The sequence below is a fragment of the Centropristis striata genome, chromosome 14, assembly GCF_030273125.1.
Source record: "Centropristis striata isolate RG_2023a ecotype Rhode Island chromosome 14, C.striata_1.0, whole genome shotgun sequence".
In the NCBI taxonomy this organism is placed as follows: Eukaryota; Metazoa; Chordata; class Actinopteri; order Perciformes; family Serranidae; genus Centropristis; species Centropristis striata.
In genome coordinates, this window is record NC_081530.1 from 15,178,180 (window position 1) to 15,204,639 (window position 26,460).

The following is a 26,460-nucleotide window of genomic DNA, read 5'->3' on the forward strand; positions in this document are numbered from 1 at the left end:
TTGGTTTCATTTGTCTCTGTGGACATCCAGGATGTACGATCACCATCCAAGCTCCGATGTGAAGACAAGGAAAGGAGTTGGATTAGAAGATCACTGAGCAGTCATTGTCCAAGAAACAGTCAGTGTCACACATCATTGCCATGCCTGAGCAACCTGTGTAGCTGTTTTTATTTTCACGTCCAAACTTAACCCTTTAGTGTTTTTATGTAGCCGGGTAAACTCTTCTATCAGTATCCTCCACTGGATCAACTGGGCAGAAATAAAGAGGCCTGTTTGCGCACAACTTCTCCAGTATGTAAAAGAAAAACTTTATAATGTACTTTTTCAAGATCAAACACTGTCTGTCAGTTAATTTTGTCTAGTTTTGTTTTCTTATACTAGTTTTCCATCAGTGTGGTGATTTATACATGTAGAGTGTAGTGTTTTGTCACACTTGCTCCATCAATTTGTTTTTAATGATCCTGTTGTCAGCCTGTCTGTGTGTCTGGAGTATGACCTTCTACATTGTCTTTGACCATCATCTTTGCTGTCTACATAAGCCAATCTGTTAATGTTTTATATATGTGAATGTGGCACAAACAAACTCTCTCCTTATGGTCCTTCTCTTAAGTGTTGCAGTATGCCAAAGCCCTGATCATACTCCAAATAAAGATTGAAATTCACTGTTGTTAAATTTGATTGGTATTTCAACAGTAGGCTATACAGTTTAAATGTGTAATTTAAGGTCCAGTGTGAAGGATTTAGTGGCATCCAGGTTGTAGATTGCAACTAACTAATACCGCTCCTCTACAGAGAACCTACGGTGGCCTTCAGGTAATGTAAAAAAGCAAAAGGCCCGATCTAGAGCCAGTGTTTGGTTTGTCCATTCTGGGCTACAGTAGAAATGTAGTCCTACATGAAGAGAACCTGCTCCCTGTGTAGATATTAAGGGCTCGTTCTGAGCTAATGAAGACACAACTTAGTTCTAATTTTCAAGTGATTATACACAAATGATGAATATGAATTATATATTTTAAATTTCTGCCACTAGAACTCCCTAAATCCTACATGTTGCTCCTATTACATACAACTTTGGATGGTAAATGCACCTTGCAAAGCCAAAGGGTAAAATTAGTACTATTGTACTAAAAAATGTAACTAAAAAATGACAGTAGTAAAATATGGAAGAGGATTAGTGCCAGGTAGAGGAAAAATATGAGGCGGGAAAAAAATTATGCACTTTGAGAAAAAGTTGAAATGTCAATAAAGTTTTTTGTCAAGAATAAAACTTTTTGAGTTTGGTAAAGTAGACTGAAAGATACAACCTGCTTTTCCTCAATATGTTTAATCTATGTCTAAAAACACCCAACAAATTACATAAAAGCAGATTTTCCCAAAAAAATTCAAATAAAAAATAAAAATTTTATGACAGTGATGAAAATCAGGTTGTAGCTTGCAGTGACTGTTCAGATCAACGCTGTTTCTCTGAAACAATGTTCCTCTGATGATCTTATTGACACGTAACAACCAATCTGAATATCTTTCCAACTTTACAAAACACAAAAGGTTGACTCATCATTTACATTTTTTTCACAAACTGCATAATGAAGAAAAAATTCCTCCTCCTCATTATTTTAATTTCGTGGAACTATCTGCAAGATGAAAACCACTTAAGGTAAGTGAGAAAATGTGTAATTTGTGTGAACGAACATTTTATGGCTTTGAACCCAATTGCAAAGAGAGACGTGAAATCCAGAAAGAGGGCTTGAGATTATCTGATAAACTGAAGTGGTCAATTCAGAACCACAGAAACAAAGTCCCTCCTCAAACACTTGATTATATTATATACAGTGGTGGAATGTAACTAAGTACATTTACTCAAGTACTGTACTTAAGTACAATTTTGAGGTACGTGTAGTTTACTTGAGTATTTCCATTTTATATATTTCTTCTTCTCCTCCACTACATTTAGAGGCAATTATTGTACTTTTTACTCCATTACATTTAGCTGCCAGCTTTAGTTACTTTTCAGGTCAAGATTTAACATGAAAAACATGACACATTTAAAGTGAGTTGACATTTTGTTTAAATTAAACCTCATAACAGTATATTGATTAGTTAAAATGAGCCCTACCTTGAGAAAATTAAAATGCCATATAAATAAATGCATCAATAATAATAATAATCCAATAATACATTTAGAAGATATAAAACAATATGATTGAGTTCATTGTTTTACTTTTTATACTTTAAGTAAATGTTGATGCTGATACTTTTTTTTACTTTTACTTGAGTAAATTTTGAATACAGGACTTTAACTTGATTAATTACACAGTGTGGTATTAGTACTTTTACTTAAGGGGTCTGAATACTTTTTCCACCACTAATTATATGTCACCTTACAAGTAATATGGTTAGTCAGTTGTTCTTTTTTAACCCCTTTATCAAAATGTTAAACAATATGAATAACATTTATACCAGACAAATAATGTTTTGTGATAGTCAAAAGTGCAACTTGACTATAAATAAGAGCTGCATATTAAGAGTGGTATTTCTCTCCTAATAATAGAGCTGAAAACAGCCCTTTGAGGTTCAGTTTAAAACCTTTTTTAACTAAAAAGTTTATTCATACTTGTGTATATTTAACATTACAATCAGTGACTCATAATAATAATAATAATAATAATAATAAAATAAAAAAAACTCAAACCATAAAACAAGTCTAAATCATGACATATGATTTCAAAGAAGAGAAAGAAATCTTCAAAGAAACATAATTTTGGCCAAATTCATTTTTTTCCACCAATGAAAGATTATACAACATGCTAACTTTTTTCTTTTCCATAGCTCCATCAGGGATTGTACCTATAATAGAATACAATGCTCAAAATGACTAGTATTTTTGTTTGAGTCCCTTCAGAGTACGAATTCATTTTTGCACAACCCCCCAAAAAATATGGGTGAGACTGGTTTACAACCCCTCCAGCAGAGTTGTTTTACTTCTATCATATTTTAATACAATGAAAATCTTCAGTGGTGTCCTGACTTGTGTGCTTGTTAACATTTATACATTTGTGACACAATTTGTGAAAAATTATATTACGACATGCCACAGTTGGAAAAGCACAGGTGTAAATGTCAGTAAAATCTCATGCCTGTCATTTTTTAGTCCTGGTGTGGTCAGGGTTTGTACATCTTTTTAAAGGTAAAATTGAGGCACTTTTCAAGATACATAAACCCAAAAAAATCAAACACTTATTTTACTATAAATGCAACTGCCAAACATAAATATTACAGACTTGATTTACAGCCACAGCAAACCATGTATATTGATGTTTTAACAGCTGTTCATATTCTCATTATGATTCTCATTTAGGGTTTGGGTCAGCTTCATGTCTGATGTGAAATGCCAGAAGATTACAAACAAATGAGTGATCAAACAATATTTTGGGGATTTTGTTATTTTGAAATATTACTTTGATTTTTATTATCTTTGCACCAGATAACGTTGAAAATCAAGCATTTTTTAAAATTAATATACTGGAATTGAAGCATATTCCTAACCCTGAAAACATAACTGTGACAATTAAGCATTTTCCAAACTTTCAAGACTCTGTAGGAGCCCTTTACTGTACATGCTGGGACACTTAAATAGAACAGAGCCGTAATTACTTCTATGCTTTTACTACTATAAGTGAAAATGTCTACTGCAAAAAAGAAGCTAATTGTGCAAACAATTTCAGTCATGAATTATCCATAAAAACATTAAATTATCAAACAGAAAAGTCACAACAGGAAAGATTTTTTTAAAACATTTTTATTAATTAACGCAACTTACAGTCAAGCCAAAGAGTGAACTATATTAAGTGATACGTATTCACATTATGTCCTAACAGGGTTTACAGCATATCTTGTGTTCTGTAAGCATAATTGTTAACAAAAAAAATAAGGAAATGTAAAATAGAAATCAAAGCTTACACCTTTTACAACAACAAGAAAACAAGGAGCTTAGCAGTGGATGTGAACAAATTAAAATCAGCAACATAAAGACCCTCACCAGAACAGGAATGACAGCAAATTCAGTTTTGGCATGTCGTGGTTTAAATAAGGGAGAAGAGAAAGAGAGAGAAATAAACAACAACTCAGAACTGAGCTCAAAATGACACAAATGAAGGGAGGTTTGAATTCACACGGCTGTGCAGGGCTGCCTTTGCCAAGAGACTTTGGTCACTTTGCTTCTCCATCATGGCTTAAATTAATTTTAAAAAAGCACAATGTATAAAATAAAAACGGCCAATGAGAGAAAAAAAACAAACAAGAAAAATGGAGTGTCCTGGAATCACTTCTATGTATGAATGAATGAATAGGGGGATATATTTTATATTTTTCAAGAAACTACAGATGATTGTCTGTTTTCCTTTAAATGAGCAAGAAAATTAAAAGTTTTGCAATAGACTACAACTCCAGGACAGCCCCTACATTCATAGGAGGTAGATAACACGGCAATGACGCGGCGCAAACTCTTCAAGAAATGTGTCTGAACGGGAATCGAGCTCTCTGTCAAGTGAAATTGTAGTGCATAATTTGTTCAACTTTTAAGGCCAAATAGGAACCTCACATGTAGATCTAAGGCTATTTTAAGACAAAGGTGCAGAAGTAGGGGTGGGGTGGGGGGTTGGGGGGGAGGACAGGGACACAGTAAGCAGATACAGCCCTTTTCACGACAATACCTGAGTCAACAGTCGTGTTCTACCGCGGAGCCTCGCAGGATGCTCGGTGCGTGTCAACTCTTCGTCAAACTAAACCCGATATTTTTGGCTACACAGACACAAGATTATGCAAAAAAACCAACAAAAATACCCGAGACAGAGCACAGAATCTGATGTGGCTACAACAAGTGAGAAATAATCTGATGAGATTTGCGTAGAAATTGCATAAATGACACATAATCATTTGGCCACAAAGTGTAACGTACTCCTCTGTTACAACAGAACTCTATTAGATTTACTGGTTGTGGCGTGTGCACAGCCTGTAGTGACATTCAAACCTCCCAAAAGGGGAAAATTAAAATTTTATTGGACAATATGAAGTACACTACAGAAAAAAAAGTCAATGCAGCATATATCAGGCTTATGAGGTACTTCATGAATATATATAGATATATCAACCTTTTTAGAAAAGCTCTTCAAAGTCATATTATTCCTTATAATTCCTATTGATAGCATAAAATACCTCGTCAGTTGTTTTTTTTTAAACTTTCTGCCCAACGTCAAGTGGGCCATTTCTTTTTGAGACTGCTTTGAAAGTGCAAAACACAAATACTGATCGTTCTATGCAGCATCTACACGCAAGGTTGCATGATAATTAAAAATTGATTTTATTTTTTTATTATTATGTGGCGCAGAAGATTTTGTCAAACCTTTTATGTTCAAAGGACTCACAAACCCAATGCTGGGGCAGATGGAGAAGAGAAAGATCCGACAAAAGGCACACATAAAAACGACTACGAACAACGCTGGATGTTTTCAGTTTAAATTACAACAATCTGTAGTTAATTGCCACACAGCCTCATATGTACCTTTCGTTGAAATTACAATGTTCTGCTACATTGTAAAGTATGATCAAATGTGTATATTCCCTTTTTGTAAATTGTCGCATGTAAAAACTACATCTTATACCCTTAACATAAATGGCGTTGAGTCTGGCTATTCGCAGGAGAAATGAACTGAGTAGGAGACAGGGACATCGACCCTGATTTTATTGCAGTACTGGGTTAACACGGCAGAGAAATGGAGGCATTTGATCACGTGGAGTGGCTCTATCCTGTATGAAACCTTAATATTTTAACATTCCGGTAAAACAAAGACAGAAAAAGCTGGTTCCAAGGTTTGAGACAAATCTATTTGCAAAGTATTGTCCAGCCGACTAAAAGTCAAATATGTTTATTGAGCATTGACCTGACCTGCGTAAAGAGGACAGACTGGTGTAAAGACAAACTAATTACCAACGATCCATTATTGCTGTACATACATCCTCCCAACAAACCTCCACCGCCACTACAAACATTCGTCATTATCGCCAACTTCTCGCTGGAATATCAACGCATTGTCATAGTGAATAACAATTATTTTATGATGGCACATTTGTTGACAAATGATCCGGTCATGATTACCACGTGAATGAGTCCTCGCTTGTGCTAGGTTGTTTTTGTCGCTATCGTTTGAAAAATGAAGGACTCGCATGAAACAATGAGACTCCCAATTACAAAAATTTGGTCCCCTAAAGTGTAACCAACTAAAGCAACCAACCAGTCATACACGATTACTTGGTTTTCCATTTATTAAGGTTAAAGAAAAGAACAGTGCTCTCACACGATATTGGCTTGTATTGGTTTGGTCACAACAATTTTTGATTTTTGTTACCATTATTACAAATGAGGGCTAATATTAGCTAGCACCTGACACTGCTCTGAGGTAGTTTTTTGTCCAAGTTGGTAAATAAAAAGCCAAGTCATTCTGAAGACTAGAAATGCTTTGAAAATACAAAAATACCCACAGGAGTCTTGCATGATTGGATACATGTAGATCAGCTGGATGGCATTGGTTTGGTGAAGCTTGTTAACAGTTCTCCTCAGTCAACGTCAGATTTATGACAGCCCTCGAACATGACACCAAATGTCCATCAGGAGGCAGCTACGACACATTCTGGCTTGATTATGGTTTCTTTCTTGCTCACGCCGGATTTCTCTGTTCTCCTCAAGCATTTAACACATACATAGTACATACATGTCTTAATTTAGTGAAAACTGTTATTGATAACTGACCAGCTCATCCTTATTGTCATGTATTTGTTCCCACATTGATCAAAAATGTGTTTTCAATGTGTTTGTGGGACACAAAGAACCGACTTGCAAGCAGCTCTGCGAGGCTGAACTCAAGCATCGTGGTTCTTTGATTCATCATAGTGTGGCATGCTTGCTAACATTTTTTAATTAGCAGTCAATACAAAGTAGAACTGAGGCTGATGCGAAAGTCATTAATTCTGCAGGCTTTTTGTCAGAAAGTATTGGAAAAAATGGTGGCCCAAGATTGAAAGTCAAAAGGAACAATGTTTAGGATTTAGTGGCATCTAGTGGTTAAAATGCACACTGCATCTAACTGAAAGCCCTGCCCTTTCCAAACATGTCACAAGAACCTACGGTGGCCTTCAGGTAACTTCCATATCAGAAATTTCCATTTCTGCAAAAAGATCCCCATAAATCCCACATAATGCTCCTTTGAAGGGATCATCAAAGTTATTGGGCTTCATTGTCTGGAAACATTGAATGTTTGTACAACATTTTGTTCCAATCCATCATATACATGTTGAGATATTTCACTGTTTAAGCGAAAACTTTGACCTGCTAGTGGTGCTAGAGGAAAGGCCAGCGAATCACCAAAGTCATAAGTGTACATTCTCTTGGGACGAATGTCTCAACAACTATTGGATGGATTGCCATGAAATTTTGCACAGATACTGAAGCTGATTGGTGAAAGAAACGACTGCCCAACAATGCTATGCATACAGCCTTGGTGCGAGCATGGAAAAACATATTTGCTAAACAGCAATGGAAATGTGACTGCTCAAAGATGCTTTGAGACACTTCTCAAGGTACAGTGAAACCAAGACTAAAACCAGAAGTGATAACAAAAATGTGATGTAGCTGCATCCACAGGACATGAGTGTTGGTTTAATGGTTTTTCCTCAGGTCTGTCAGTACCCCATTTAAATTTGTGCTCAATAATTCAGACTGGTAGCTAAAAACTATAAAATAGGCAATCTTGAACTGCAAAGACCTTGTGAAAACCACACCGGTGTCACATGGCTATAGGTAATTGGACATTGGCATGATAAAGACCGACTGTCAAGGACAATAGTGATGCTTCAGAAAAGTTCATCTAGGAATAGGAGGAGGAAAATTATGCTATCTGAAGCCAGCAGAGTGCAACATAAATCATAAACTGTCCTTTAAAAAAAAAAAAAAAATCAGGTAAAACAGCTGCGTTGTAATACAATCACCAAAAGTAAGGAACACAAGCGACACTCAAAAAAAAACCTCAGCTTGTTTGCTTTCAAGTGGCACTGCGCTAAAGAGTTAGTGAGTTGAACTCAGGGAGGATTTAACAGGACAGGAAATAGGCTAGAGGGCTTAAGCAGAAGCCAAAAACTCTAACAGGAAACACACACACCAAAGCAACCATCATATATACACACACAGCTCTTATGTTACAGCACCTCACACAAGCATGACGCCAAAAACAGAAAAGATGACTACTCTTTGCAACAGTGTGAAACATTTGTCTCCTAAAACTACAGTAGCAAACATCCAGAGAAAGACATCTCAACTGTAGACTTGTATACCTCCTGTTAATCAGTGAAAGGATTAATGATATCAGCTGTGATGTGGGCGATATCTAAATCAATGAAGAAAACATAATACTTTCTGCAATCATTAATAAAGCCTATAAATAAGAGAAAAACACCAAAAAGATCAAGAAAAGGCTATACACAAGAAAGAAAAATGAGTATAAATGTACTGGATGGATAGCCTATACAATATTACAAACCAAACAGGCTCTAAGTACATTCATTGTTATTATTTGGAGCTAGGAAAATAGGTTCTACTCTACAAGAGGTTTCTATATGTCAGCAATAGTTTCTCTACAAGAGACGGATGAGAGGCAGAGAGAAGAGACTTTACTATATACGGTCATGGTTTGGATTATGTATAGGCTGTTGGTTCATCAGAAGTTGGGCTTTGTGTTATTCCAAGACCATTTAGAAGCCAAAAAGTAAACAGGCTGAGCATTACACTTGGAGGAATTGTATCAGTCTCCCTATATTTAAACATACTTACAAAAAGGAAAAAAAACCTGGTATAGAGAAAATAAAATTAACTGATCAGTTAAATTAGCTTATGATATGCCATTTAGTTTAAAAACAAGCCGTTTCTACAGCCTGCGTTGTCCTAGTCTTGGACATTCGAAACAATACAGAAAAACAGCCAAACCGAGGTGAAGTAAAGTCATTAGGGTTACCACTGCAGGGGTTTTGAATGCTTAACTAAGCACCTTGGACACCATTAAACATGTAAAATAGTGCCACATTCATCCAGGCTGGTGTATTCATTTCTTTCATAAACATTCTTGATTTAGTTCATCACGATCAAGCAGATTTATGTAAAAAGGAAAAGCCTCTTCTGAATCTTGATATGTATAGTCTCTGGTGGTAAAGAGGCCTTACTTTAAGTTTTTCTGTGCACATATGCAGTCTTGAACAGAAATCCTACAGTCCATATCTAATCGGCTCCCTTCAACACCTGTCAGTTTGTTTTGCATAAAGCACCTTTCTCCCTCATCACTGTACAAAGGCAACCCACCTATGCAACTACAAGTTTCACTCTTTTGTTAACATTTAAAAAGGCATTAGGACATTTCTAAGACGACATGCTGAATGCTGGTTAGCTAGGTAGAATCCCTCTGGATCAGCAGGCGTGGCTTTCTGAATGGCATGTGCACAACACCAAGGCTGTGAAGCCCATCAACTGTGCCTCTTGTATAATGACAGCTGCTCCTTTCTAAAGTAAAAAAAGCCTGCCAGTCTGCCACCTGATAAATACTTTAAATGCTGCAACAGCTACAAAAGTCCATTCTTGTTTAGTGCAAAAACAACATTGTCAAATGTTTGAGTTTTATTTTCAGGAAAAGCAATGCCGCTCTGATCTGCTATTTTAAGGTGCTGGTATAGGTAATGTAAAACAAGTAAGGAGCAGTAACAACAAGTACAAGGCTATCTCCCAAACTGATGTTCTGAAGTTCAGCACGCTATCATTTAGAACACCCGATCACTTTTCCACCATCTACACTTTGACATTCATATTTCCAAACAGTCAACAACAGGCCTCCACCTCCATCGTCTCCACAAAACAACGGCAGATCACACTTAAAGATTTCCACGAATTATGGCATTGGATTACAAATTACATAATGTTCTGTGATTGAAGGTATCTGATCAAAAGCCTTCCTGAATCACATTCATTACATTTTTGCATGGATTTCAATACGTGCTCAAAGTTTTTTATGGTTGAAGAGGTTTGCTATTGTTTCTGGTTCGCAAACAACTTAACAGTCTGACTAAGGCTCTGTCCAAACTTACACGAATATTTCTGAAAAACAGGGCATTTCCTTCCTTTGTTCCAAAAATAAAATTGAGTCCACACAAGCACCAGTTATAAAAAAATATCTGTCCAAATAAAAACACAAAAATAAAATTGAAGTGCTGTCAAGAGCATGCTGAACGAACAGACTGTATGCATTTCCTCAATATAGTGGTAAATTAACTGTACATTCTTGTACAGACATGTAAAAGTCCTGTTCGAATGTTAAAATCAGCACAAAATGTTGCCAAATCTGCCATTGCATGGAAATGTCTTGTTTGTGAGGCATCACAAATGAGGTGAAAACAGGGCAGTCTGGGAAAAGACTGAGCAATACGGCAAAAATCTTCTATTCTGACATTGGTAATTTAATGTCTCTGTAATGATCCCCATCACCATACAGCATGTGTTTATGAAATACTAGCGTTATGAGCCAAAAACTTGCTTTTCTTGTTAGTGAAAATCTTTATCCTGGCAAGAGTTTTACAAGAAAAAGATGATTTCAGGGACCTAAAACACAGTTTCATGTGGACAAGTAGCCAAAACGCACTAAAACAGCTCAGTTTTAAGAAATACCTGTGTATGTGTGGACTAGGCTTAACAGCACCACTAGGGTACATTTACAATTTCTCCTACTCAAGGATATGCGATGATGATGTGGCCTTTGCATTTGTTGTTATACTGCTCAGGCGGAAAATTATGTTGTCAAAAAAAGTCTGTCATTTAACTGGTGCATAGAATAAAAAGGAAAGAAAGAAAGGAAAACTTTGTGTGAATACAAACACACTTCAAGAATTTGGTCGTATAGCTCAACGCTCAAAACCCCTAAAAGAAAAAAAAAACAACACATTCTCTCATATCAGTTTTAGTAAAATATAAAATAAAATATCACAACTACATAAACTGAGAAATCGCGTCATGCACACCAAGCGTTTAAAACCTCTACTGTCAATACAAGACTCAATGCCAATTTGATAGAAAGCAGGGGTAATTATGCAGAAATGGCCAGCAGTGTGATGTTACCATAACACTTAAACAGGTAACAAGAGGTAGAACACACGGCCATTTCCATACAATTACACCAGTGTCATGCAATATGGCCGAGCCTCCTGCTGCGATTGAGGAACACAAATCTGTCATTCCAACGTCCTGCTATCAAAAGTGCATCCAAATTTACATGTTGTGAGACCAGCACCGATAACAACAATATTGACATCATAACAGTAAATATCAAGTACATGATTTTTCAGAATGCCCCACAAACACAGTCAGTCGGATTTCTAGTTGCTTTACAGGTAATGAGTAAAAAGGGTTAACACAGAGAGGTCGTCAAAAGGGAGAGAAAAGATCCCCAAATGATGAAGCGTCTTTTAAGCATACAAGTTAAAAAGCCTCGTTGACCAGTCCAGTGAGGATTTAAGGTGGTTTACAGTGAAAACTTCTAGCACCCAGAATCAAGATGTCCTTTTGTGCTTTCATTGTCTTATGAATATTAATCATGTAAAAGTTTGTAATCTTGTTTGGCTAAGAAAGATTGTATGTTACAAAGGATAGACCAATTTTTTTTTAGGCTATAAAATCTACAATGTTACAAATGACCACATAAATACTTCATCCCGTTAGAAAGGCATGAAGACGCTGATAAGCACTAAGAAACGCTACTAAATGCAACATGCTAAAAAACAATAACAAAAAAACAAACAAACAAAAGCCCTGATTATCTACCTCTATAAATGACCCAAATTCAGGTGAGATACCCCACTGCTAAATCTCTTGGTTAAAAATGATGCATAGTTAGAAAATATAGACTACTCGCCTCCAATCAAGACTAAGAGAACATTCGCCAGCTTAACTTAGTAGTAAAACTTAGGTGGGATGTTAGGAAATGTCTAGAATTATTATTATTATTATTATTAGTAGTAAGACTGTTACAGTCTTAGAAGGCAAGAGAATATTTGCATTTAAAATCTGTATACAAATAGACAGTGTTAATTTAGACTACGTGTGGGCCGGTCATTTAAAAAAATCTCTAATATATTTTCAGCAGCCTCCACTGAAAGCTTATTCAAAATATACCTTATTACCAACATTACTATATAGTATAAAGACTCACAAAAAGTCATTTGCATAAAACCCAAGCTTTTGTGCGACGACTGCTCCCAATTCAAGGAGCAACCACTATGGTGTTTTGTTTTTTTAAGGGAATTTCAATTAGTTAAACTCTAAAATGTTGCAGCTTTCACTCCACTGTACCGAATGCCTGGATATCAAGACGCCACACAAATATCCCGCTCTGACAAAGACACTGCAGAAAACACTATCCTGCTGCTATATACATTAAAACATAGATGGGTTAATGTGTAAAAAGGAGGAAATAAAACAATTATCACAAATGCCTAAGTGTCTAAAACATGAGTCAGCTACATGCATATCCATTACAAAACTGATTGAAATTAAATTAGACTATTAAAAAAACAGAAGGGAACAAAAATAAAAGGGGGGTTTCATCAAGTTCCCCTCTATGTTGATTTCTAAATCATGTGTCTTTTATCAACACGGCTCAGACTACATTAAAAAGGTGTCCTTGTTGGGAACCTGTCCCAATACTCTGACTCGGCATGGGAATAGGGTTACTGTTTCAGTTCAGACAAGAGGCCAAGAAGGATACAACTGTTGTTTTTCCAATCTCTATCTGAAAATTAAAAGCCCTCATCTAGAATAAACCAAGTGTTGGTTCGAGGGTTGAAAACAAATCTGATGCAAAGAATCCTTTTAGTCAATTGTCACCAGATTTGGCATTAAATGGTCATCAGTGTCAATCAAGGAAAAATACTGAAAACCCAGCAGATATGGGCAGAGTAATAATTCATAGTTTTACACAGAAATGACAACAGAAAGGTGGTCTCAAATGGCACTTTTCATCACATAGTGCCCTATGTGAAAAATCACACACAACCCTCAATATATTAAGTACTTTTGTCCTGATTGAAGTACCCATTCTGGTCAGTGCACTTTGCTTTGATTGGCTGATAAATAATGTTTGTCAGAGGAGCAAATCTTTAGGCATATTAACAGTAAACAGTCCCCCTTCATCTTTTGATGAATTTGATTCTTCTCCCTTCGAGCACCAAGACCCTAACGAACGAATTAGAAACAGGAGAAGAAGGATAAGGGCTTGTTCTAGATTAATAATCACCCCAATGTATAATGATACTGCCCACTAGTTTAGAAATGGTAGATTTCTTCTCTCAGTGTACACACTTTTCCTTTTCCTTTCATTCTTTGCAACATATTTCCCTACAACAAATACAAACACACACTAATGCACAACATGTAAATAAAACCTCTTCCAGCACAGACCCCGAGAAAGAGGGATTCTTTTGCATCTTACAGTCTAATAGCTGGCTTGATTTAGGTGGGTCAGGGGCTGAAGTACAATTGTAGACATATGGGGGAACTGACAGGTCTGTTAGGTAGAGAGATCACTATGTGAAACCACTGGGACGCTATCTACAGCTGACGGTGAGACAGCGAGGATTAGTGTGTTCCATCAGTGGGGTCTCACCCACACCAACCTGGGGTTGTGTGCTCTCAGGCAAAGTACATGGTGCGCAGGGTGTCCTGGTGGATCTGCACGGCCTTGGCCAAGGCCTGTTGGTCACGGCCGTTACTCTGGCCTGATGTATGACTGCCCTCGGCACTGAAACAGAAACATTAAAAAATGAAGAAGTCTGAAACAAATTCAGGTTTTTGTGGACATTTTAAAGCAGGCTTAAAAGCTCCTCATTTCTTCTTCGGCATTATTTTGACTTCAGATGATTTGCTACCACCACACCAAGTGTCTGGCTCCGAGTCCTTACCTGTCGTGCTCTTTATCCACCAAGTGATAGCGAGCCCGGAAAGCCACCAAATGGGCGTAGTAAGCTGGTGCTGGGATGGAAACTGACCGAGTGCAGCGCACGTAAGTGTGACATAGCTGATAGGTGAGGACCTGGAGTTCGTCTGAAGAGAAGTGGTTGTCGTCCCAGAGCACATGGTAATGAGAGGGCCTGCTGGTACCCTGCAAGGAGCGATCACAGTCATTTTAGCAAAACACACTGTTAGGGCCGCACCCTCTAGTCGGATGGTTGATTTATCTGCTGTTTTGGGCTTTTTTTAATGCTTTATTTCCAAGAAACCTATGAACACATCTCTGGAAACACAACATTTAAGTGCCGTTACATCATTCTTTTTGGAGAAACTTTACAGATCTGTCATTTACATCCACTAATTGATTAACTAACAAAATTGAATGTGTTAGCCAAAGATTTTTTTTAAGCCAAGGACAACAGTCTTACGTTAACGTCAGTCTTAGCTGATAATCCATTTGTTTTTCCTGTAAACTCAAAATAAGTAAAATATGCCCCTTAAGTTGAATTCATTTTTCTAAAATACTTCACAGGAACTGTTCCACATTTTGCTTGAATTGAAGTTGATTCTGAATGAGTTCTTACCTGAATGCCAGCGTGACTGCAAAGGTAGAAGTCAAATTCTGATGGGTGAGTGATTTTGGTGTCCACTGTGGTGCCTGCGGGAATGTTGCCACTCTTTCCAACCTGCAAAATTCCACATAGAAATGCATTAGTGAGTTAGGATGGAGTGTAAAAAAGAATGGGCTTAATGCTGAGTTTGAATTTCCCCATTGTGGGACTAATAAGGGAATATTAAATTAAATATTTTTCTTACATGTTTGTGTAACAAGCTTAAAATATGTGAAGCAAAGGCACCACGTAACATTTTCTATGCACAACTATTTCTATTGCAAAGTTAATTTCCAGATATTGGAATGGAATTTCAAAATACAGGCTTAAATGCGAGAGTCAAATGACTTAAGATTACCTTGTCTCACTAATATAGGGACATTGCATAAGACAGAACAACAGCAGTGTCTGCTGGCTTGGAGCCATCTGTGCATGACTATAGCTTTGGTACATGACAAACAGTACCAAAAATGTTGACTTTGGCCTTAAACTTGTGTGCTCTCTCAACTTCAAGTTGGTTGCAAATCTGACAAAAGTCCTTTGTCTACCAATGACACAATACTGACCCTCTCGTTTCTGTCCATACAGAACAGTCTTGTGTGATGCCTCTTCTGCACAACAACAAAGGTGATACCCGGCTGGTAGTCCTTCTCGAGCTTGATGCAGGCCTCACGGATCGCCAGCAGCTCGTGTTGAAGGACCTGCGGCTCATAACATTAAAGATTAACAGGGAAAAGTTGCATAGATGAAGAGAAAAATCTACCTAATTAACAATTATTTGCACTGACACAGACACATTAATTACCTTACACCAATGTTTGCAACGTATTATTTTGTAATACTGGTAATAGTGTCCAAATCTATATTTTGTGACATTTAGTTAATTGTATAGTATATATAGTATAGTTAATTTCATCATCCCTGTTATTTGTATCACCTGGTTGAACTGGCCCTCAGAGATGCCATCGCGATAGTAAATGATCCTGGTGGGCTTGAAGCGGGTGGACTTGTAGAACTGAATGAGCAGCTCCCTCACCATGGTGGCCAGGTCCTGGATGATGTCCTGACGGTGCTGCTGCACCCGCACTGTGGCACAGTATCTGCTGGGATGTGCATCCATACTACCAACGACCTGAAGAGTACATATCAAATGATAGGATTAAATTATAGGGTTGCTGGGAGCAGCTGAGTCTCAGACATACAATAAATGTTCCTACCATAAAGGCAAAACACTGTGTTGAAAGAGCTGAAGGGATTGTTGGTGATTTTCTATCATTTTGGCAAATGCACTACACCCCATTTAACTAGTCTGTGAAGGGTAGATGTTGTGCTGTGTGATGTGGTGTTACTTACAGCAGCAATGGAAGGCTTTTTTCCATCTCCTGCAGGCGGATGAGTCACATCTGCACCAAGGAAGATCACAGGCTGCTGGAAGACCAATGGCCTGGAACAAGAACACAGAGTGTAATCAGGTTGATTTGGCACAATTTGTTTTAAATATTGATACCAGTGTCACATTTCAAAGGTATACATATTGATCATTATTATCTTCACTAACCTGCCCTGCGGGAGGAGGATGTTATTGACACCACCCAGCTTGACGTTGATCTTCAGACACAGGTTAGAGAGGGTCTGAGGTGTCGTCTTTTGAACATTCTTCACCTGCACACACTGCGTGGCCATGCCAAGTACTGTGTCCCCAACACGTTTCACCTCAGCTGCAACACACATCAAGACAATAAATAATTAATTAGACATGATAAGGTACAGCGCTGTTGCTTAGAGCTCTGGTGTCAGCTGTGTGTAGGTATACTGTTAACTATTTGGGATTGGTGGCAGGTTTAGTTCACCACACTGGTGACCGTTAATGCAATATAAACGCATTTTCTATACGAGGGTAAATCCTTTAATTTAGTTGTTATATACTTGGGATTACTGATGTTTAAATGACAGAGTAACTTGGGAAGCAAATAATCAGAGGGAATGTAGCTTTATTTGGTCTGCATTTCCTTGTGGTTATTTCCTAAAGCAAAAATAGACAGTAAAATTTGCTCAGCAGGCCGAATAACTGCCAGAGCTTCAAATAAAAATACTCTCTAATCACACAAATCCTCATGGACCTGGAGAAGGGTTTGTTTTAAGCCATGCCTTAGCACTGCAAAAAAACTTAACAACAGGAGTTCCAGTGAGTTTTGAGTGATGTCAGTTAGCATGACACCAGCCTCAGTTGCATGCTGTCATGGTGTTATTATTAGGTCTAAGGTACTTTATATTTGGCTTCAAGAAAATGTAATTAATGCCAAGAAAGTCAATCTGATCACCAAAAATATAAAAAAATATATATATTGATAAATAGTGAGCCTAAACTCTAAAAAATAATCACTAGCAGCTATAAGTGATGGAAAACTGTGGAATCAGCTAGATGTTTGCAGTTTGAAAGAAGTTGAACTACGAGTAATCGTTGCCAGTCAGGATTTCACTTGACAAAAAATGATTGCATCCATGTCCTGAATGTTTGTTGTCTCTGTGCAGGAACATAAATCATGCAGCACTCAATAACACAGCAACAGCAGACTGCATGAAAGGATCCCTTACCGTAGACGGGCGTCTTCCCCGGTAGGATAACGACCACCAGCTGCAGGCCCTGGTAGGTGTACTTGAGGTGCCTGAACATGGGCTCCACACTGTCCGCTCCCTGGGCGTACTTACAGAAGCAAGGCTGACCCTGGATGGGCATCCCTGCATCCCGAGAGATCTTCCTCAGCTGATCTGTGAATGCTCTGAGACAGATGCCCACTTGTTTATTCACAGCTCAGTGAGATTTAGCAGTTTAGGTTGCAAGAGAAAATAATGGCAAGTGGCAGGAAAAAAATAACCTAAGAAGAGGTCAAAGTCCAGTAATTCTCATAAACATATGTGGAAACCCAACAGTCCCTGAGCTACATTGGGTGTTTGACTTTAATGTTCAAAAATCAATAAACTCAAAACTCGCCTCTCTCCGGGTTTTAGAATATGAACCTGGGGCAAAAACATCAATTGCAAATATCAGATCAATTTTGCAGTTTTAAAGTTAGAGTAATGTAAGATCTATTACGATTTTAAAATGAGTAAAATCTTATTTCATTGTAGAGCTCTCAATAATGAATTTTATTTAGGCCATTGCTGAATGTCTAACATGCCACACATTTTTCCTACAAGTGATCGCTATTAATTTTTGTTCAAAAGGTGAGGTTAGTTGAGTTTAGCTAGATAAAATTAAGGAGGATGTAAGGCAGGTATTTTGTTTACTGTACGTGAAAAGGAAGTAGGTTTGTAGGTTTATTAATCAAGCACTTTACTTCATGTATTCGCTTATTTGACAGAAGGGTATGAAAAAAAGGTGCAAAGGACAGAAGAGAGGAGGAGGAGGGGCAAAAAGTACAGTCTACAGTTGAGTATAGATGTTTGTCTGGAGCACATTTTGTATGAGCGACACATTAAAAATCTTCCAGTGGCGCAAAATAGAAGTCATGCACAGCAGCACTGCTGCTGGTAAAAATCCTAGGGCAAGCACTGATATTCAAGTCTTAGGACGTTCCGGTTTAAATACCCAAATGTGAAAGACAAAACCTAGCAAAGGCGTTGCAAATGAATGGCACAGCTGTACATAATCAACATGCACTCTTACATCCCTGTAGAGTTAAAATACCTCGGTCCTCAGGGGGGCAATACAGCCAAAGACTCAGTAAACTGGGCTGTTGTGAAAGACCCAATAGAGGCACAAATCAAATACGACAGCTTTGTGCAGTTTGTGTGACTGCAACATTTAAACTCCAGCTCAGGGCTCAATGCATCCTTGTGTTTGTGCTCTTCTATACAAGGTGTACTTTAGGCTCTACATTACATTGCAACCTTTTACCGCCAGCTCTTAATCATGGGCTGCCTGCCATCGAACCTAACAAAAGGCACATGTACACAATGACATGAAATACATTTGCTTCATGCTGGAGCACATGCGGTTTATTTATCTCACTTACTTGAGCAGGAGTTCAGTGCACTGCCTCTGCGGTGCAAAGCAGGCGATGGCCCACACTTTGATCTCAATGCCAGTGTGGAACTGCTTGTTCCTCATGTCCCATACTCCCTGGATTGGTGTGGCTATTGCTTTGTTCTGCAAATTGTAATGACGGCAGGCTTATTAGTGCTTGTCGCTGTACACAAGATGCAGTTATTCCAATACAAAATGAACACCAATAAATTAATTCAGTTGCAGCTAAATGCATGAAAAGATGAAGCCACAATCAAAACACATCCAAACCGGTGATCAACATACCCTGCCTCCATACAGAATGGAAGGTGCTTGTAGGACACGGCCGTTCACTTCTGTCATCTCGTCTCTCACCATCACTCCAAATTCACGAACGTAAGGGTCAGTGTTGAAGTTGGCACTTCTCATCTGAAAAACAAAAGAGAAACACAGCGGTTGAATTAAATGTGAATGTTATTTGAATTCCTGTACACTTAAACCAAAATTTAAGTTTAGATTTTTCTTCAAAATGCAGTCATGAAATATGAAATAAAAAACTGGAGGTTTTTTTTTTTTATATATATACTACAGGTGTATAGTTTCCCACAAAAAGTAGTAATTTTAAATACATCAGTGACTATCAGTTACCCTTATACTTACTCTAACTTTGTCTCATCTCTTCAAAGCAGTCAACTAAAGCTGATTTCTGAACATAAGTCAAGAAACCGGCAACCTAGTTACTGAATCTTGATACATTTTTAAACCAGAACTATTTCTGTTCTTGTCTTTTGCTGCTACCAATTTAAAATGTCCTGACTGATTATTGGACCTATAGACTGTTTAAAGAATGGGCGACAAATCTTCACTTCCTCCCACTGTAAAAACGAGAAGCCAAAATATCCTGGATATGGCCAGCGCAGTAGTGTGCCGCAGTATAACGTTCCCACAAATACATCACACCCCTGTTTATAGCATCTACCCTAAAAGTGAACATGCCTAGAACTATCTTAACTGACAGAAACCATCTTTAAGAAAAATGTGTTTGAGTTTTTAGTTGCTTCCAGCCACCAGGGGACGAATGAGAAATTTTGGCTTCACTTCTGGGAAGTCGTCAGGCTGTTGAGCTTCATATCCAGTCTGTGATTGTATTATTGTGTCTTTCGTATCAATATGAATCTCACTGTGACTTACCAGTTTACTGATCTCGTCCTGACGGTCTGGTGCCGATCGGGCTGTGGCACGAATCATAGTGGAGGTCTGATTGTCTGTCAGCTTTTTGATGCAGCGCTGTCCTGCCACTATGTTACACACCTGTAGAGGACACACATGAAACAGAACAGGTTTAGAGGGAAACTCAACAGCGAACTGGGTAACTTTTTAAAAAAGCAAAAGGAGTGCAGGCAGAGAGGGATGCTTACCTCTAGAGGTAGGTAGGTGTGCTTCTGCTCCTGTCCCACCTGTAGACACGGGAGGTGGGGGTATCTCAGGATGAGCTTGTACTTGTCTTTGAAGTACTGTGCTACTGTGCATTCAATGGTTTGGCCATTTTCCTGCTGTAGGGGGAACCTGAGGGGAGGCACACACAAGACATTACAAGGAAGAAAAAAAATACAGTTTACAGTTTTTTAAAATAATAAATCAGACAAAAGTATCAATAACTTCCTTAACCAGACTCCATTCATAAGCTGATCAATGGATTTATTTATGGCACTGATTAATCAAAGTCCTGGTTCAACATCAAATTAAACACTATGTAGAGGAAAAATATACAGAAGCAAGCACCAGTCTGTCCACATTTTTCACATTTGTAGTATTTTACAGTACTATGCCATCCTATTCCTGTGTGCATTATGTTCCATGCAACAGTCCACTAAACAATGATATCATGTAACAAAGGTGAGATAGAAGAGCTCGTTTACGTTTGGTGGCTGGCTGGTCTTCTGGTCACGTTGCACACTCTATACTTCCTCTTCATCTGCCCACAGTGAGTGATCTCCACCTTCAGGCCTGGAAGGAGGAATCACGATAAGGAAAAACAAAAACAAAATTAGAAAAATACCCCAAAACTGAAATAAAAGACCAATTTGAATATCCTGTGACAGAGGACATAGGTCATAAGTTCCTACCAGGAAAAACAAAAAGTATTAAGCCCAAAGAGATTTTAGAATAAAGATTCTTATCCTCTATGACTCTAAAGTGAACACTCAATCAAGTATAAATTATAAATAAATATTAGACACAGAATAAAATCTTAAAAACCCCCAGCCTTATTATAAATATATTCAATAGAAAAAACAACAAATAAAACTTTGACATCTCTTTGATAAACAAAGACTTCAATAGCAACTACTAACGGATTTTCTTACCTTTGATTTCCTTTGTAAATTTCACTCGTTGAGAGTCCGTTAAGGGCTTCTGTTGTTCTTCAATGCTTTTGAAATCCAAGACCTCACACATGAACTCAATTACAGGCTGGGCTTTGTAGAATGCAGTGGCAGAAACTGTAAACAAAACAAGCACACAGAGGTGAGATTCACATGAAACAACTTTATACAACTTGTCCACAATGGTGGTAACGGGAAAGTTACCATCGATGTTGAGCATCATTTTCCAAAGGGAGGGCCTGACAGACTGGTGGAAGCCAAACCACACCTCTCTGCCTCCACCGAGGGGGTTCGAACATCCCTCTGAGGGAGTGAAGAAAGAGCGGCCCACTGGGGTATACCTGGAACAGAGAGTGAAACCTGATGAACATGTTCTGAGAACTGGCTATAGGAACACAAAGTAAATAAAAATCCAACAAACAGAAGCAAGTTCATTGAAACAAATGATTTCCATCTCTGCTTGGAAGTGGGCTCAAAGAATCAAATAAATGAAAAGCGGGTCTTACATCTAGTCCTAAAAACTAGAATGCCTTCAGCAGATTGGTAAAGGAATTTGTTTTTTTGTTTATTTCAATAGACCTGGGTAATCACTCATATTGTGCAACCAGGTTTTCACTTATTTCAATGGGGGTCTGCATCTCACAGGTTGGAAGCTTTAGAAGATGGTGAGCAAAAATGTAAAGTATTTCCAATTTGTAATGAGTGCTAAAAAATCCACTGCAGTCATTTGACAAAAATAGGCATCAGGTTGGCTGTGCATTTATAACATTTTTATGACAAAAGAAGACATAACATATGGACAATCAATTCTTCATATATAATCAATGTTCAATAATAAAGACCTACCTCATAGAGGGCAAATGTCTCATGACCACATCCAAGGCTTGGACGGTCTCAAAGGGGACGCTGGGTAGCCGCCCTGATAGTGCCTCATGCAGCGCTTGCAGGCTAACACAGGACACCCACTTGATAGATACTTTGAAGCTTCGGTCTTTGCCTTCACCAGGAATGGTTACCTCAAGCTCCACCTGTGTGGTACATGGGCAAGAAAAGAAAAACAATTAGACACTGCTGATTTTTTTTTTAACAAATGTTGATGCAATTTCTTCAAAAGTGGTGATTTCATCATTGCATGTTGTCCTGAACAATACATACTTTGTCTCTGCCTATGGGCAAGGGCATGGCAGTGTAGAGATTCTTCCTCCCATCATATACTGGCTTTCGATCACCGAAGATTTGTGTTTTAAAGTGCTGGACCATGTGCTCCACAATTTCTCTGAGAACAAAATTAAACAAAGTAATTCAACCCAACAACTGATCCAGCACATGCCGCATGTGCACATGAAGTATGCACGCATACACACCGGTTGACCCTCCTGGGGCATTTCTCAGGCTTGATGTCAATGTCATAATGGTAGACCTCCAGTTTGGGGATTTCCATCTCGAAGAAGTTGGCCTGGAGCTTGATTGTCCTGCCCATGGTGCCGAAGTCCGGCCGTGATGGTGGCTTGAACACATATTCTGGCACTGGGGAGGATGGCGGCTCTGAAACAGGGGGGTCAAATGTAGGAAAGTGGCCAATTGCATAGTTAGGATCGGCTTATAAAGACATCGGAAAATTCCAAAGATCTTACAGGCCCAATTATGTCTCAGCTGATCGCCATTGTGACAATGCATGAAACTGCTTTGACATCTTAAATGTGCCACCGAATCCCTTTGTCAGCAAACGTCGGCACTTCATCAACTGTACAGCATCGTTTTGCAGGCTGACTTTTTTTAAAGATCTGGATAATGTGATTTTTTTAAATTGCGGTTGCTTTTAACAGTAGGTAGGCCATCTAAAAAAATGGCAGGTTTGAACACAATGTCCCGTGACAGAGATGACAAGACAAAGACAGAGTCGAGCTGAACTGTGCCGAAAAGTGGCAATAGCATGTTTGACTGCATATATAAGAGGCATGTGCTCACAAATAATTAAACACTCTGTCTATGACTATCTGAGTGTCACTTACAGGTAAAAAAAATTGTTTTTTTAACTTTAAACATGTGTCTCAGCATCAGAAAACATTAGAAACCATTAATGAGGGCATGAGTAAGGAATTTTGTAATTCATGCATACGAAATTACAGATGTGAAAACTCTTCTTTTTGATGGTTACTATCTAAGACATGTCTAGTGAGACATGTCTCAACCAGTTGTGCACAACCTGTTCAGCCATGTCAACTAGTACTTTTTGTGATAGGTGATCAAACTAACTCATAAACTTAGCACACTATATTTTGGAATACCATGACTCATAATGTTTTCCAAAGAAAGGCAATTGTCATTCTAGATTTGATTGGCAGAAGTTATTTTATCTAAGGTGCACATTTTTCACCTTCCTAAAGCAAGTTTGTAGAGTTGAAGCTCAAAGGGCATTCATGGGCGTCATCACGGGACCAAATGACTCAGCGAGCAGTTGGTTCAGACCCATACAGCTGCCATGAATTTTCATTTGATGGCAGCTGTGTAAGTGCTCTTTTCTAGTGAGACCTTACCATGAAAGCTTCTGACATCTTGTTGGACAAACATATCACTGGCTGGGCAGTTTTGTTTATTTGTTTCCAATTTAATAAAAGAAAAATGACAATTTTAAATGTATTTGCTGAAATAAGTTTCTGAATAACTCTGAAGTGAAACGTGAGCACACAGTTAGAGTATCAAGCCATCTTTCACATCTGCAGCACTATTAGTTGTTCTGAAGTTTAATAAACATTAAGAGCCAATGAGACAAGTCATCATATAACACCATCGCTCAGATAACAGATTTTTGTGGCTTGCACATGGCAGACACACATGATTCTTTGAATATATATTCCAGATTAAATTATTCTAGAATCATTGATTATATTTACATGCACTGTTATAGTCAATTATTATTCAGGTTATGGCAATATTCCATATTGAATATGGGTGATGTAGAAATTAAATACATTAAAATAAGGCCTTGATCAGAATGTAGGGGTTTGGATTGTCCCAACATGTGGCATATGCTAATATTATTTAGGTTTTAGGAGCATTCTTTGGACATGTATACAGCACTTTAATAATATGCATCAACTGTAATTGCAGTTTTACGACAGACAGCCTCTTGCCTGTTTACGGGCAGCTTTGTGTTGCTATGGTTATTGTATACAAACCAACAAGCCAACGGTTTGCAAGGCTGGGACAGAAATGCACACCCGAAAAAAAGCTACTTTTTTTTCAGAATAAGAGCAGAAAGCAGAATATTTTGTGCATGTGAATGTAGTCAATGAGCTATGTGCGCATTTGGATATTCCCTGCTCGAAATCAGAAACAGTCTTGAGATTTTTTAAAGTTGGCGTCCATTCTTTGTATTATCCTGGAGAAGCTAAATTAAGCTTTCATCATTGGCAGAGAGCTTAACCGAGAAGCACTACCTTCAGATGTTACAGTGTGAACTCAATTCCCCTCAGTGCCTTATCTTTGTTCTCCAGCTCTTTTCATTCAAACAGAATATAACCCATAAAACCTAGTAGCATATAGTGGCTAATATTGAATAACCTTCACTGTGTAAAAGTGCATTGCCATTCAATGAGGTGCATTTAGAGGAAATAGACTATGGAGAATGACATTGTCTTTTTTAGAATATCACCTACAGCACCAAGTAGCATGTGTCCCATTTCCATTTCCAGCACAATTTCCTTATTCAGTCAGAAGGTTTGATTGCACTAAAGATAAGTACATACTGTGATGCTTAAATGATGTGAAAAAAAAGTGATGATGTTGCCACTTAACACAAGACCAATGTTGGGACCAATTTAAGGCTTGAAATCCCAAATATGGGAAAAGCTTACCAGAGCTCGCTGACCCAGAAGAACGGGGTCCCTCTTGCATCTCGGTGACTACAGAGGACAAAAATAACATTTTATGAATGCCCAAAATTCCACTTGATGTGTAACACCCTGTACTTTAATACCTAGATTGGTGAAAACATACAATTGGGTCACTTAAACATGACATGAATCTATCTTTACTACTTGATAGGTTAACAGGAACTATTTCTCTTTATAGCAGGTGGAAAGAACAGGCAAAGTACATAATGCTACTCCTCTTTACTTGTACATTTCCATTGCAAACACTTGCTTCATTTAGTATGTCTCGCCCTCTTATCATTTCCACAACGCCATCGTCCACAATCAAGGGCGACTTTTTCAACCCTCTTATCAATATGCACACAGAAGGAATCAAGCAAGCTGGCAATCTAGCTCTGCTGAAGCCACCCTGTCTCCTGGAAATAGCCTTATCATACACACCAATTCATAGTTAAGTACAAACGGAGATCTGGCAGCAAAGAAAACAAACTCTAAAACAAATTAAATTTAAGGGAAAGACAGTACATAACGCCATTGTCTTTTCCTCAGGATAAAAGGTAATGACGGAGACAAAACCTTATACAGCAAATGCTACAATATTCTGACATAATTAGTCTAATTGCAGAATGAGAGTCAACTGTAACTGTACCGAGACTCGGACAAACGTCAAATACATATTTCTCCTTTGCCGTTTATAAGCTCAATGTCATAAAACCCGTGTCACATTGACAGGGTGGTTTGACAGTGTCGGGTCATTTACATCGAGGGCAAAAAAAACAGCAGCATAACTAAATGTACCAATTTTAAGTTGGCTACTGTTAGCTAACCACAGCTAAGATTGGTGATGAGATTAGATAGCATGGTCGGCCGCTAAATTATGCTTTAACTCTTGTTCTTAGGGTTAAACTGCGACCCACAATGCCCGCTGTGTTTATACTTGTAGGATTTATTAAGAAAAATACACGCCAATCGATCCCACTTAGAGAAATTACATTGAGAAGCTAACTAACTAACAACAACTTCGGGAAACGAGGCACCGTTGAAGCTAACTTGGCTAACAGCAGCTTCTTGTTGTTGCACGCAAGCTTAGCCTGCCTCTACTACTAATGCCTCCACTTAACACTGGGACGACATGTTCTTCATCAAAGCATGTGTTGAATTGTATAATAACTGGTTAGCTAAATGAAACCGGGGTCGACTCTGTGTTTCAGCAATGGAAATGTAGCACCCAAACGCTGCAACTAGTGTGTTAATGTATGCTAGCTGCATCACTTAGCCGATGCTAATGTTAGCTGCACCACTTACCTCCAGCAGAGGAATACATTTTGTCCACTTTTTAAGCGTGTGTCGTGGACGTACGGATACTCCACTTTATATTCGCGAAAATCCACCTAAACTCATGCGTGGTCGAAAAGTATATATATGTACAAGAGCGAGGGAGGAAGCTCAGTTTAGAAATAAAGATATTTAGTTAGCCAAGTGGTAAATATTTGGAGTCTCT

The 26,460-nt window shown here is 38.2% G+C and overlaps 1 protein-coding gene across 1 annotated transcript; it reads right to left on the bottom strand.

Moving 5' to 3' along the window:
* Positions 1-4,299: 4,299 nt before the first annotated feature.
* Positions 4,300-26,460, bottom strand: ago2 (argonaute RISC catalytic component 2). The gene is made up of 21 exons (XM_059349195.1): positions 26,265-26,460; positions 24,942-24,989; positions 22,449-22,629; positions 22,240-22,360; positions 21,931-22,112; positions 21,289-21,425; positions 21,067-21,201; positions 20,620-20,707; positions 20,119-20,266; positions 19,892-20,011; positions 19,007-19,129; positions 18,711-18,844; positions 17,290-17,474; positions 16,253-16,412; positions 16,048-16,138; positions 15,632-15,826; positions 15,261-15,395; positions 14,668-14,769; positions 14,035-14,234; positions 13,750-13,874; positions 4,300-13,309 (listed from the first exon to the last, which is right to left on the bottom strand). Exons 1-20 carry the CDS (start codon positions 26,281-26,283, stop codon positions 13,766-13,768), a joined length of 2,613 nt encoding a protein of 870 aa, XP_059205178.1. The 5' UTR covers positions 26,284-26,460; the 3' UTR covers positions 4,300-13,309; positions 13,750-13,765.

Bases quoted from the DNA above. Each gene is read 5' to 3' on its own strand.
- ago2 (XM_059349195.1), bottom strand. The intron at 22,361-22,448 runs GTGTGTATGCGT...TTTTGTTCTCAG, and splicing joins TGCCCCAGGAGGGTCAACCG to AGAAATTGTGGAGCACATGG. The intron at 19,130-19,891 runs GTAAGTCACAGT...TTTGTTTTTCAG, and splicing joins AGGACGAGATCAGTAAACTG to ATGAGAAGTGCCAACTTCAA.